The 15,635-nt window shown below is 40.4% G+C and overlaps 1 protein-coding gene across 27 annotated transcripts in view; it reads right to left on the reverse strand.

The window, feature by feature from the left end:
• Positions 1-15,635, reverse strand: part of RBFOX1 (RNA binding fox-1 homolog 1) — a 2,061,082-nt gene that overhangs the window by 104,257 nt on the left and 1,941,190 nt on the right. For all 27 annotated transcript variants that reach the window (XM_070413026.1, XM_070413017.1, XM_070413018.1 and 24 more), the window contains 3 exons: positions 15,425-15,517; positions 13,600-13,660; positions 3,326-3,379 (listed from right to left, as the gene is read on the reverse strand). In XM_070413026.1, the coding sequence (XP_070269127.1) occupies positions 3,326-3,379; positions 13,600-13,660; positions 15,425-15,517 (208 nt within the window). The remainder of the gene's footprint in view (positions 1-3,325; positions 3,380-13,599; positions 13,661-15,424; positions 15,518-15,635) is intronic.

The raw sequence follows: 15,635 nt of genomic DNA on the forward strand, positions 1-15,635 counted from the left end.
TATTATGATATGTGTCATTAACACAGCATCTTATACAGAGAAATGACTAATAAGTCTGGCTTTCTATCTCAGGCAGACACAGGGCTGGCCCGCTAAACATCCCTAGCAAATCAATGACAGGGTCTTCATTGCAGCTTTGAGGCATATTCAAAATTGCAAGATAAATGCAGGCTATTTTTATACTTGGGGAAATTTAAAATGCCCCCCGAAATTCTTAGTCATGGGTATTTAAATGGGTGACATTAGTAATTATACCTGGTTATGGAAATGAATATATTTCATACCTATATTTTTATATATACAGGAGTGAGCAAAAAGTACATTTATTCCTGTATTATCATTTATTAATATTGTCTTGTTTGTATTATAACTAAACCTACTTTTGCCCACCCCTGTATGCATTCCATAGACACAGGTGCCTGAAACTTTAGATTTAAGCTGGCAGGAGTCTCAGTGTTTTTTAAAAATATTTGCAAGGAATAGTTTTGGAGTGTTGAATTTGCAGCAGTATTTCCCCACATTTCTGACTACCACAAGCTCTGTCTACCCACAGACACAAATATACAGGCAAAAAGGGAAAAGCTTCTGATTAAGCAGAGGCCCGATACTGTCAACTCAAACCACAAATGTTCAGATTTCGCAAGCGTCACTGACTTATCTGTGTCCCCTCTTTTTAAGGTTTAAGGTGTTTGGAACAAGTCATAGAAATCATTATGTGGTTGGTCAGACTCCTTCAAGCTTCCCCTGACACAACTGGATGACGTGTCTGAATATGGTGGCAGACAGTTGTGGAAATAATCCAAAATCATTATCTTATTTCTCTTCTTAATTTGGACATAGATCAGGAATCTCTGCTACCATAGGGCACAGTCAGTAAGAATGACTTCTAATATTCATAAAAAAGAAAGAAGCAGCATACCTGGTTGTAAAGCATATAGCCTCTTGCTTTCAAATTCTAGCTGGCTTCCTACCAGCTGTGACATCTTAGTCCCATGATGCTAACTCCTTGAACCTTAGTCCCCTCATGTGGAAAATTGCAACAAGAATTTTAACACATTAATTTAGGTATAGGGTGTATATCAGTATCTGAGCATAGAAAGAACTCGGCCCGTATTTACCCGTATGATAACGTATTCTTTCTCTATATAGCCCAGTGATTTAACTTCTAAGGGTGGGCCCAGGGCTAATTTGAATCACTATTCTAATGTTCTAAAAGTTACGCAGATTAATTTGCTCTTGAAGGTATGCATTAGTCTAAATTGTTTATTCTGTCTTACTGTCCTCTTTAAAAACCACATCTTTGCATATGGGTTTGATAAAGATATTTGGTGTTTTCCTGGTTGCCAGAGAAAAAATGACCAACTACTTTGCATGGGACCAGAAAAACGCACTCTCCTCTCTCTACTACAAGGCATGCGCATACCCTACCTCTTCGGCAGATGACATCTTGCTCCTTGTTCTTGACCCATACCTTTGGGACAAAGCATGCAGGTAGGCGAGTGCGCATGCACACATCACACACAGAATCTGCCCCCTCTTTACTCCCGCTGCTCCATTTCACTGGGCAGCATCTTCAAGTGCACAGAGGTCTCCTTATACCCTTGGTTCAATTTCATTTATTTGCTGTTTTGGACAAGGATGTACTCCAGCAATATCTATGTCCCCCGAACAGACTGCCTTACTTCTGGTCCCAAAAATTAACTTCCGCCAAATGGACATGCTGAGAACGGAAGGACTAGTCCTCTCATGAGATAAGAAGAGAATCTCTTAGACTAGTGGTACACTCACAGTTTAGCATCGTCAGCTCTCTGCTAACTTTCACTTATGGCAACAAGGTGGAATAGTAACTTGACCTATTTACCCAATGTTTACATGGTGCCAGCTCGGCACCAAACACTCTTCATATATTAATCCACGTAATTCTTGGAAATACCTGTGTGTTTGTTACTATTATCATCTCCCATTTAACAGATGAAGACACTGAGGCACAGAGAGGTTAAGTAACTTGCCTAGAGTCACACAGCTTGCCAAAAGAGGGGCCAGAATTTGAACTCAGGCTGTCTTGAGTGCAGTGTCCATGTTGCTCACTCTGCTAGGTGTCCTGTTAGCATATGCGTCCCACCATATGGTCATGGGAAGCCTTATGGCTATCTCGTTCCTTCCTCATAAGCATCAACACTGCTACTCCACAGGCAGAACCCTTTGACTTATCCCAGGCTTGTGGCAAAATCCGAACAACTGCAGACTTGTTTATCTAAAATCCAGAACACATATTGGACCTTCCCAGATTTACCTTTTTAAAAATATCAAATTGGTTATTAAACCAAAGTAGCTAAGTTTCCCATGCTCCTTTGTTATTCACTAAGGTGGATGCTTAGTATCATGACGGTGACCACAGTGAGGCATCCCAGAAAAAACAAAGCAGGGGAATGACTTACCGTCAAGAACTCACTAAGTAAGTGGGCAGACCAAGTGGTCATTGCTTTCTCCTTATTAAAAAGTAAGGGTCACATCAAAGAAAGACCTCTTTTCCATACCCATGGGGCAAATCTCCTCAGTCCCCAGGTGTTAAATGCAGCCTTGTTAATGAGCAAGGACACAACAGGCAGAAGTGACAGGCCAAGCCAAGCAGAATCTCAGCCACTGTTGTTCTGGGCTACTCTCTCTCTCTGAATTTAATGGTCAAGTTTTCTACTACAGTGTCTTTCCAGTTGAGAGGTAGTTGCAGGGAAGGCAAGGAAGGAGGAAGAGAGACACACTCTTGATTGCAAAGCAGAGAGCACTGGAATTACTAAAGAAAATTGATCAGTGGAGAAAGAAAGACAACTTAGTTCTTCCCAGTTTTTTCAATAGTCCTTCTCTTGGCAATTCCAACTCATTGCCCCATTATTGGAATAACTAATTCAATTCTCTGCTTTGCCAGGGGGAAAAAAAAAATGCGACCCCAAACGGAAATGTACGGCTAGAAGAACACATCCAGGCACTGACCAAAAATGGGCGTGAACATTTGCTCAATATGCATCGGCATAAAGTTTCCACACCTTTTTTTTAAGGCAAAACCAATGGGAAATGTCATAAGGAGCAGTGGCTCCACCCTTGCTCCACAGTGGAACTGACATAATCCCCCTTTATTTTTTAAAAGGGGTTTAAACACTTTTGATTTTGCCAAAAAAAGTAATAATAATAATAATAAATACATAAAATCACCCAGAACTTAAGGATTTACTTGGCTCCATTTTTTTCCCCCCAAACCCATTCTTTATTGGCAGGCAAAGCACGGATAGAACAGAACAAGGAGACATCGTGCAAAACAGAAAGTGTTTACCTGCATAGAATTCGGGACTGTAGACGGCACCCACAACTGGATTCAATTTCCAGCCTTGAAACAAATACACAAAACATTAGCATCACCTTTGATTCAACAATGAATATCGTTGTAAATTAACCGCACATCTAGAGGGTTGGTGTCTTTTATAATTTTAAAATTCAGAGAATAGTAGTTTGGGCATATAAACATTCTTTGAAAACTACACAGTTCTAGGGAAATAGATTGATTCCCTCCTTTGATTTTCTGCCTATACAAGTTAATAGAATGGAAACTACTGACCAGCCACAGGTGAACCTTTTGAAAATGATGCGGTAATTAATTTTTTTCCATATCAATATTTTTTTGAGCCAATATAATAATTTCCTTCTTTTAGTCTTTTATGGGTTACCACTAAATAATTCATTGCATTTCTCTGTTTGATAAGTTCACAAAAATTTGAAAGCTCACAGGAATAGAGTTCTTGGCAGCAATATCTATATATTTATAAAAGCCTAAGTAACCATTACGACCAAACGACTAGAAAGACAGGAATGACCAGTCAACCAGTGGCTATGATGCGCACTGACCACCGGGGGCAGATGCTCAATGCAGGAGCTGCCCCCTGGTGGTCAGTGTGCTCCCACAGCCAACCTCTTGTGACCGGCCAACCTCCCCAGGTCCCTCCCCTTGGCCAGCCAATCTCCTGCTTTTTCTCCCCACCCAGCTGGCCCCTACCCCAAACGGCCAACCTCCCATGGTCCCTTCCCCCATCTCTCACTCCCTGGCCGGCAGGCCCCGATTCCGATTGGCCCAGCCCCCATCGGTCCGGCCCCTCTTAGCCCTGATCGCTGACCAGGCCTAGGGACCCCACCCATGCACGAATTTGTGCACTGAATCTCTAGTCTGTATATATAAAAGCCAAAGTGACTGAACGACCGAATGACAGGTTCACAGGTCGCTATGATATGCATTGGCCACTAGGGGGAAGATGCTCAATGCAGGAGCACTGATCAGCGAGCATACCAAGCAGTGGCGGCAGGCGCAGCATGGCCAAGATGAGCGGAGGATCGGCTCAGGCTCCTCCCCAGTCGCCTGCTGCTTCTCGTACTATTACATCCCCAGAGGGGTCCCAGATTGTGAGAGGGTGCAGGCCAGGCTGAGGGGCCTCTAGTATTCTGATAATTGTCATTCCTAATTATGACCCAGAGACTGTACACTTCCAAAGTGCTTTTTAAATCCTAAAGAAAATGACATTTATCCAGTAGAGATTAAATATGGGATATATTTCAGTTGCCTTCAAGAGCCATAACAATTCCTAATCAATACATGCATGATATCTAAGGTGCCTTTCAAATAACCTGTATATAAGATGATCAGAATGCTGTAATTTTCCAAAAGTTTTGGAAGGAGCATTTTCTGTCAAATGAATCACGGGCCTTCAAAAACTTTTACTCAAGAAAACAGCATAGAAGAATATTTGCCAATCATGAAGCTACCCGTATGGGAGACCCACTGGACACTCTTAGGGAACAACCTCCGAAGAATGAGCATGTTTTAGGGTTTGGTGATCGTTTCCTGCCCCTGCTGGAATGTCTTTATGAAAACGTCCATTATATGGAACTCCTGAAAGGCAGTGAAGGACAGGTGTGCTGGCTTTTGTGGAAAACCTGTGTCCTTGGGCTGGAGGTCAAACACAGGAGGCCTCGAGTGAATGTCCCTGAGCAAAGGCAGTGGTGAAAGCTGGGATGTGTGGGAAGGTGTTTCTGCCAAGGAGAACTGTCAGCTCTTTCCAGAAGGGAGAGGTGTGATACCCCAATGTCTGCCCTAAGTGATGTGCCTGTAAGAACAACTGAGAGGTGACCAAAATCTACTGACCCACTAAGAGGCTCCAACATCTCAACAGATATGCCCCCAGTGGACTTAAGGACTTTCGAGAATATTCTGAGAAAATGTTTGGTTTCTATGAACTTTCAGTTCCAACTTTAATAAGCTAGCCCAGTGGTCGGCAAACTGCGACTCGAGAGCCACATGCGGCTCTTTGGCCCCTTGAGTGTGGCTCTTCCACAAAATACCGACTTCTGCGCATGGGCCACGAAGTTTCAATCGCACTGTACATGGGCGCCCGCACGTGGTATTTTGTGGAAGAGCCACACTCAAGGGGCCAAACTGCCGCATGTGGCTCGCGAGCCGCAGTTTGCCGACCACTGAGCTAGCCGGTTTACAGTCCCCGTGATGTTCTTAGGATAGAGTTTTTCAAAAGGTTGTCTTTGAATTATTGGGAGACTTCTTAAAGGGAAATCCTTAGCCATATTTTAGACCTACAGAAAGAGACATAAAATTCTGATATCTATTGTCCCAAGGGTTTCTTAAACTTCATACTGACAACTTCCTCTCTCACATGAACCACATCTTGTCTTTTAGGAGTTTCTATAGTGATATAAAAATAAATATTGCCCCAAACATTTCAGAATATGTTCTATGAATGCAGAGAATGACTTCAATTTGGCCAGCTAAAAATCTCGCTGCTTCTCAAAGAAGAAAATACCCAACTCATGAGAACCTGGGAACTGCTGTTCACGTCAAGTTACTTGAAATTTTTTTTTTTAAAAAAAGAGAGAAAACTGCAAATAAAGCTACAGCGTTATCTAAACATATTTAACATTCTCTTTCTAGTCCATAGAAATCTAGAGTTTGTGAAAGAAATCTATATGGAGCTATATGAAATGAATTATTTACTTGTTGCCCCTTCTTCCCTCTGCCCCACCTTTTACTGGCAGTGGAAACAGGGTCTTTTTAACACTACTCAAATAAGGTTTTTCTTGTAGGCATCCTTATCAGCTGTCTTGAATTCTTCATTTGCACACACCATTCACTGGGTGTGGACCCATCAATTCACTTTGATGTAACTGTCAAAGAGAAGTTATACCAAAGGTCTTTCATTTCCTCAAAGAAAGAGATTTTTTCAGAGGTATCTAAGATGGCCTAAAAAATCATGTTTCTCTCATCTGCTTTTCTCTTCCTCATTTCCTTGGACCAAGTAACCTCTCCCTCTATATGCCTGCCTATCTATCTATCTATCTATCTATCTATCTATCTATCTATCTATGTATCTATCTTATCTATCATCTATCTATCTGCTATCTATCTAATCTCTTTTTCCTCTATCTATCTACCAGTGATGGCGAACCTATGACATGCATGTCAGAGGTGACACTCGAATTCATTTTTTTGGTTGATTTTTCTTTGTTAAATGGCATTTAAATATATAAAATAAATATCAAAAATATAAGTCTTTGTTTTACTATGGTTGCAAATATCAAAACATTTCTATATGTGACACGGCACCAGAGTTAAGTTAGGGTTTTTCAAAATGCTGACACGTTGAGCTCAAAAGGTTCGCCATCACTGAAGACTGACCCCTTCACTCTTGACAACTTTGACCTGATTTAGGTATCCAGTGTCTTCCCAGGGAAAGCTATTTAATGCCACTGCCTTCGCTGCCTTTGAGCTACTCCCCGATTCAATTCCCAGTTTTATTTTCTGTATGGCTGTTAACACTACCCGGATTTATCTTTTTTTCTTTCTCTGCTTGTTAATTGTTTTTATAACCATCTCTTTTATTAGAATTACTGGTAAAGTGAGCAGGTCTGACATCCAATATGAATTCCCAGCATCTAAAACTGCATCCGGTGAATAGTCGGTGCTCCATACATACTTAGTTTTGCTCTAAAGGAACTAAAAGAATATAAAGCTTTTTCTAATAGACTCATTCCCTTTTGGTTAGGATTCTATCTTCTTTCAACCTCCAATGACCTGCTTCCTGATATACATTTAATAAAGAAGGACCCCGTTACGGGTGACAGTCTTCAAGGGAAAGGTAATAAGAATCCAGCCCTTGAAAATCACCTCTGTTCAGACTTACAGAGCTCAGACAGGCTTATGTAAATGTATGCAAATTGCATGCAAATGGCCTCCTAGTCCCTGTGACTCCATCTAGTACCTGGAAGAGACCCTTGGGATAACCCTGCTGGAGACAGGAGCCTGCACTGTCAGGAAGACGAACAAAATGATCCCAGTTTTAATTTCTCAGGCAGTTTGTGTACATCCCCAGGCCTTACATATTCACAGATTTTGATCAAGGACATTAAACCGAACAATGAGGCTTACCACAAAAAGAGAACAGCTGATTAAGCCCACCGCTCCCGGCCTCCCAGGGCCCCCCATAAAACAAGGCAGTGGAGCAGAGACGGGACTCGTGGGGGTCTCTCTCCATACCACATGCAGGAGCTGTTTAGAGAGACCCCTCTGTGGCTGGGCCTGGAGGGGCTGCCTCTAAATCAGTGCTCCCATCCTCAAGTTCAGCTTCTCAAAGGTCATCTGCCAGTTTCCCATAAAAACGCTGGCCAACATGCCTGCTGTTAACTAAGGCTCTAGTATAGTGGTTCTCAACCTTCTTAATGCCACGACCCTTTAACACAGTTCCTCATGTTGTGGTGACCCCCAATTTCATTGTTACAAATTGAACATAATGAAAGCATAGTGATTAATCACAAAAACAATATGTAATTATAAATGTGTTTTCCGATGGTCTTAGGCGACCCCTGTGAAAGGGTCCTTTGATCCACAAATGGGTCGCAACCCACAGGTTGAGAACCAATGCTCTATTAGGTGTTAAAAGGCAAGTCTGAATGTGTACCCCCCCCCCCCCACACACACACAAAAAAACACAAACAAACAAACAAACAAAAAACACCAAAAAACAAAAACTGAACAGGCCTTCTCTAGGGCTTTACTGTTATGGATGAAAAGGGGCCACATGCTAATTTGACTACCTCAGGGAAGGCCTGTGTGGCTGCCTTGCAAACTCAGAGACCTAAAGTAACCACAAAGGATGGTCTGAAATTAAAGCTTTTTAATTAAAAAGCAGTCTATTTGGGGGTAGTCATGTCCTAGGCTGGTATCTTCCTTGACAAAATCAACTTTGATCTTAACTGAGCCTAGGGTGTTTTTGCAACTAGATAACCTATTTTTGGACTATCAGGGTAACTTGTAACTTCCCTTTTTCGGGATCCTTCAGGGCACAACCACAAGACAGAGACCACAAATTCCCTCATTGTTATTGTCATGTTAATTGTTGACTTAAGTATGCTATGCCCACCTATGTAAAAGAAGATGTGTCTTTCATTTTACTTCTTATCCAATCCCAGAGATTTCCCCACTTTGCTTTCTCCCACCTCCCTAATCTATCACCAATGGATTTCATGTAACCCAGTCTTACGTTCTCCTCCTTTGAGGGTAATTTATAAAATCTGTGAAAAACCACTGTTCTCCAGAGCATTATCTCAATATTTTGAAATTCTGTTTCCTGGCAATTGTCAACAGTTTGGCTCAAATTAACTCACAAAAATTCTTTACAGGTTTGAATGTTTCTTAACACTGGATTAGATATCAAAGAAATACATTTAAGAAAGTATCCTTAAATGCACTACAGGAGTTTCCCAAACTGCACATCAATATTTTCTAAAAACATGTACTGAGGATACCAGGGCCTGGTCATTGACATGGGGCATGGGGCAGTGCCCTAAATGAAAAGTTAGTGGTACATTGTGTTTGGTTCACTTAGTATCTCTCTCTTTCTTTTCTTTCCTTCCCTTCCTTCCTTCCCCCCTCCCTCCCTCCCCCCTCCCCCCCCTCCCCCCCTCCCTTCCTTCCTTCCTTCCTTCCTTCCTTCACTTATTTCTTTCGTTCTTTTTTTTTTCTTTTTCTGCCACATATATTTATTCTCAACATTTAGATTTCATCTACAATACAGGATTTCTGGTTCTCTCGAAACATTATTAGAAAGGGCAACTTTAGATGGCTGGAAGTGAACAGAGACCCCATTAAACTCCCAGTTAGTCCGAGTCACCACTACTCCCTAGTGCGTGCCTGGCTTGGAGGATAAACGTTGGCAGTCTTTTATTGTTACCATGTGCTGTTTTTCCTTCTAGTAAAGAAATGCCTTGCTTTTCCCAGTGTGTAGGTGTAAGATAATCTAAAAAGACTGTGCGTTTCTCAGACCTTCTCTGTTTGCTCAATTATTTTACCTGCCTAGCCTCTACTGGCATCTGAATATTTGATCTTTAAACTAGTATGTTTATCAGAAAATGCAACTTAACTACCTATAGCAAAAAACGCATGAGATGGCTACATATTGTTGAGATTATTATGTCATTGAATTTTTAGGGCACTCTGTTCCCTGGCACTGTGTTGAGTACTTTATCTCCCAAAATAGTCATAGATATCTTATGTAGTAGATCGTATTATGTCTGCAATTCCCACGAGAATACTGGTGTGTGCAGAGCTTAAGCAACCTGCCTGTCGGTCAGTAGCTAGAGAAAAGCAAAGCTGATACCAAAACCCACCTCTCTATATAGTATCTTTGTCCAGTTTTTATCCTTCCTCAGATCTCTAAGAAATAAAAGACCTCCAGCCAACCCCCACGCTTCTCCAATATCTAGGAAATCTCTGAGAATCTAGTTCTCAACTTGTGTTGCAGAGCAAGCATTTAACTTCCAATGAGCAGAGTAAACACCAACTCCTCTCTGAGTATTGGAATCCTCAGGCAAAATCAGCAATATGGAAGTAGCCCAATTTTCTGTTTGTGGAGCTTTCTGATGGGTAGAGTTTCCAAATCCTTATATGTCATTCTATAGTCTTCTCTTATACCCAAGTTAACTGTTCTGGGGATCCACGTCCTCCATGAGAGTATTAACTCTGGTCTTCCATAGCACAGTCTCCTAGCCATCTGTCTCATTGCACTTGGGGGTCCAATCTTATTAATCATTGGAAACTTGGTAGCTACTCAAACTTTTGTTGGCTACATGATTGAAGGAATGCATGGCTGTGATGTTGGTATTAATAGTTATATGTCACCATTTGAAGATGACCTTCAAAATGTGATGACTCCAGTAATGTATAATTTTGCTGAATGTAAGTTTGATGCTTTGTGAGAATGAATAAGATAACTAATGAATCTCACAGATCACTTAATTTTCTCCTTTCACTGTAACTTCATTGGTCCTGACTTTTTTTCACCAGCTTTACTGAGGTATAATTGACAACTAAAATTAGTACACAATTAAGGTGTACAACTTGTTCATTTAATATTCTCATACTTTGTAAAATATCTGTCACACACACTCAACCTAATTAGCATATCCATCATTCCACATAGTTACCACTTTCGTGTGTGTGTATGTGTGTATGTGTGTTGATAATATCCCCTCCTACCACTCTTGTTAAGGATTGAAGAGGGTCTCAGTTAAGTTGTATTGCAATTTATCAGAAATGTCTTTGTAGTGATGATACTCATGAACTAACAATTGGAAAAACGTTGAGAACCACTTTCTTTGAATACCAAAGGTCTTCAAGGGCTCCAAATGTCTTTATGTAATTAGAATTTGCATTGGATTTTCTAAGCAGGTTCTTCTGTGACTGTCCATGGACGCTTTAGGTACCACACTCAGTCCACGTGTCAGGATAAGCTGAGTAGCCCCTTTCGGGTACATGGAGGAGAGGCCCACGTGACTCATTCCTGGAAATTAAGAATGCATGGCTACCAGGAATGGGATGTGGGCTGCTTATGCCAACATCTGGCAGGAAGTTGGGGTCCACATTGAATAGCCTTGTGTTATTGTAGCCGGTTGCTATTTGAGTGCTCTTTGGTTAGATGATGGGGAAAGTAATGCATTCACATACACACAGGTATGGCCAGAGATCTTGTTACTTCACAACAAAAGCAAATGACTTCACTAATTACTTCCTCTTGTCTAGCCTCAGTTTCTGCATCTTTAAAATTGGGCTAACTATTTCCTCTCTATAGGATTTCCTGTGGGCCCAGGGTATTTAATATGCTTCGCCTACTGCCGCACAGTTAGTATTCCAGAAACGTTGGCTGTTAATGAACGTGCTTTGAATTGTGTGCAAAATCTCACAGGTCCAGTTTTCAGCCCCTGGGTATGACATTGATCAATAACTCTTTCTTTAAAATAAATATGCATACATATGGCTTAAGGAATAATATTTAGCTTCCTGACTTCATTTCCTCTCATAAACAGTACACACGAGCACCTATGCATATGCATGAGAACGTGCATGCATACACACATGCTCACTACTTCATAATTTTTTTAAAGTTCCCAACAGTCAGGGTGATGTTGTCATGTATTAACTCTGGCAAGTGGAAGAGCTCTCATTTTTACCCAAGTAGAAAGGTTTCAGGACCCATAAATCGGAGGTGGCTTCGTGGCAGCACTGGGCATCCTAAGTCTGTTGTAAAATTTCTATTCCATTTAAGGATAGGTCTTGGCTGTTGGAGGTGAGAAAATGGGTCAGCAGAATAAATAATTCTCCTATTATATTGAGAGTATATATCTGTTTAATGCTGCCCCTTTTAAAAATATGAACAAACTTATTGAGCCAAGTTGGCAGCTGCTGGCACAAGGAAGAAGAAGACCAAAACTACCAAATGCTGATGATCATAACAGAAAAAAAAATAATTCAATCAGTATGGAAAGTTGGAATAAACTCATAGATCCATGTATGGAATATTATGTAACTACTCAAAAGGATGAATCTGGTCTATGTATTAACACTGAAAGAACTCCAAGTGGATGTATGAATGCCAATTAAAAATGATATTTACACCATGATACCATTTACATAAAAAGCATGTACACAATACTGTGAATGTGGTAAATAGATACTCCAGATACATGCAAAAAAGCAAAATAAAAGTACGGACATAAATCTGTAATGGAGGCCTCCTCCTCTGAGGAAGAAAGGAAACCCCGTTGCAGTGCTGTTACTTAAAGTATATTTTAGCCTTTTCGTTAATGTTCCATTCTTTCTTTCTTTTTTTCCAAAGGACTGTACATTTCCGTGTTTTATGTGTAATTAAAACATTAAAAATGGAAAATTCAATACTTTCCCTTTATGACAGTAATAAAATTATTCTTAAAAACCTATAAAACAAAGAAAAAATATCTTCCAGTCTCACAATTCAATTCAGCCATTACCATTTTGGTGTAATTCCCATCATAATTTAGTTCAAATCATGCTATACATATAATTTTTTATTTGAAAAAATGTTCATTCATTATGGGGCTCTCTCAGTTTTAACTCTGCTCATTTTAATGGGTATAATATTCCCCTAAGCATATACACTTTAATACTGTATTACTTTCTTTATAATATTTGGTACAATTAAGTATGTGATCAGCATATCAGCAGTTTTTCTCCCTATATATCTGAAGAGAGATGTACCCTGCAGAGGATTAAAGAATCAAAATATTGGAACGTTTCTAGTGACTTTCCATGTATACGTGAGCCCTTAGTGTGGGGAGTGTTGTGACACTTGGCCGTTAAGGAGGGCCAGAATGCACTGTCCCGAGGGGTCAATGAAACATCCTTGCCTGACCCGAAATATGCTGGGCAGCCCAGAGAGTAAGACACAAGCACTCACACATTCTTCTCTCACTTCGGAACTCCTCATGAGGGAACCTCCAAGCCCCTTCAAAAGCCTAATATCACCATTACAAACTTTTGAACAATAATAAATACAGTGGCAGAGCTGCCTCAAACTGATTGTCGGACTGCAGTGGGAAGGCCAGGGAGGGTTGGGGGACAGGAGGGAGGGGAGTAAGAGATCAACCAAAGGACTTGTATGCACCCATATAACCATAACTAATGGACATAAGACACTGGGGGGTAAGGGAGGGCAGGGGCTTGTCAAGGGCGGGGGGGGGGGGGGGGGGGGAAGGACACTTATGTAATACCCTTTGTAATACTTTAAGCGAAAAATAAAAAAAAAAACAAAAGCCTAATATCTCCAGAGGAGACTCAAAGAAGGAACCAAATTCTGCAGCCACACATCCAAGAATGACTAGTGATCAATGAGGTAATGGTTAACAAACAAACAAACAAACAAAAAGCCTTCATCACCCCCCACCCCAACTTACTAGTATAACAAGAAATTAAATGACCCAACCAATTCCCAAATGCATCTCACCCCCAAATGGGAGCTATCCTAGACAGGCTGGAAGAAGAGCAGGCACGTTAACCCGAAACTAACCTCGCCCCCGTTGGGGAAATTATCTGATTGGCTCAGGTGGTTCCCTGTAGCAGGTCAGCAGTAAGGACACCCTCGCATGCGAAGGCAAACGAGGCTTGTTGAAACAGACTCTCTAGTGAAATTATTGACAGGTTCAGAGGTACAGGCGATTTCTGGTAAAAGGCCAGTGTGTACTCACCGTTTGTATAAGGGTTGACAGTCTTTTTGTTTGTCATTACACGTGCTGTGGCATTATTTACCTACGCACACAGAAAACTCAAGTGAGCACATATTCCGGGGCCAACCCACAGTTCCATTAGTTGCATGCATTATGACTGTGATTACTTACTTAAAAAAATAAAATAAAACAAAACAAACTAAAATGCATTTTAATTTATAAAAGGCAGTAGGTGCATAACAAAAAAATCATACATTTTTATAATTACATTTACTTCATAACCGTTTTAACTTACAAATCATTTCAATAAAGCAATGTCATATCATTTAAGTTTAATAAGGAGACAGTAAAAGCAAATTAAAAGGAACTGCGTAATTGAAGATTTAAAAGCATGCGTGTACTCCATGGTAACACAGAAACAATAGCTTTTAAACAGAAAATAAGGTTCATATGAAGAAACATGCAGTGGAGTAGAAGAAGGGAGAGACAAGGTACAAGGGAACATAAATGTCAAAAAAAGGGACAAACAAGTTTTCGCCGTGTGCAACACGTTGGGAGGGAAGAACCATCGGGGAAAGCAACATCTAGCATTCAACACTCGGAACAAGAGCCTTTGACATCGCAAGAATTAACGAAACCATTCAAGCTTTAAAGTCACAGCTAACAAAAGGATAAAAGAGAGGGTGCATTGTTTAACACAATATGGAGTTAACGATCTGAGTAAGATGTGCACCGGTCATGTCTCAATCCAGTCAGTGCCTTCCAGGCTAGCTTAGAACGTACACTCAATTACAGGCGTACCAATATCCAAAAAAATAGAGCATCAAGAAAACTTAATATGACAAGTCAAAAGAAGTCACGTGGTATATATATATGTATATAGAGATATCAGCACTAAATACGTGTAACGGCAGATGGACTTCACCACTTACCATTCACCACCATCGCCAGCATGGGTTTGTATACAGTTACCATGGTTACTGAGAGTTTGGTGAGGGGCCTAAGCGTTATCGTCGAGGTGGGGGAAAATAAAAGGCAAAATATGCAACATCTTACTCCAAAGACTAAAGCATTTGTAACTGGTATTTTTTTTTTCTCTTTTTTTTTTAAGTTTTAACAAATATGACCCTGTGGCCACGTTGAGGGAGATCCAGTGGTAGGAGGAGGAGATTTCTGAGTACCAGAATTTTAGTATCAATTTTATCCATGAAGAGGAACCAGATATTGAACAGGAAATCCTGTTTGTTTATTCGCTTTATTATCAGAAGAATACAAAGGTTCGAGCTCCTTTGACTGCTTAAACAAAAAAATGAAAGGTTTAAAGACAAAACCTCTCATTTTTTACAAATATAAAACAATTGTTCTTTCGATTGCTATTTCTTTCACAATTTGGCTTAATTTGCACACCACTGTGGATCCCTCGTCAACCCTGCAGTGGAAAGAAAAAGAAAAGAAAAAGAAAAAGAATCTGCTCTGTATTTTGTTCTGTTTTTGCAACACTCTGTCCACTGTCTGGAACCTACTGCACCCATTGGCTCTAACACATGGAAAATAAAATAATCAAATCAAATCAAATAAAAAAACTTTCAGATTAACCTTGTTTTGGTCTCACGTTTGCCATCCACCTTTCAGCAGTAATAAGAGTAACATAATAAAATAAAATGAAAAAAAAAAGTAAGGCCAGTTTTCCTTTTTATATATAAATATAAATATATATATATATATATAAACAATGAGAAGGGAATAGGGTCACATACAAGACACAATGATGCATCTGAAACAACGAATGAGCGTGAAAGCAGACATTTATCAAAAAGATGTAAAGGAAAATATTTTGAACATGCACCTCGATTTTACGGCCCTCTACCACGGTGCCGTGTAATTTCTCCCTCGCCCTGTCCGCATCGGCACTATTTTCGAAAGTTACGAAACCAAATCCCTGCATGCAGGAGGGAGAAGGGAAAACAACATGCAGATTATTATTTCAGTCAACGACCACTGTGTAACGTTCTCTCGCTTTAATTTCTATGTCTTGTCCTGGCTTCCGTTCTGTAACA

This window comes from Myotis yumanensis, unplaced genomic scaffold, assembly GCF_028538775.1.
Source record: "Myotis yumanensis isolate MYYU_CA2020_CCGP unplaced genomic scaffold, mMyoYum1.0.hap1 SCAF_4, whole genome shotgun sequence".
In the NCBI taxonomy this organism is placed as follows: domain Eukaryota; kingdom Metazoa; phylum Chordata; class Mammalia; order Chiroptera; family Vespertilionidae; genus Myotis; species Myotis yumanensis.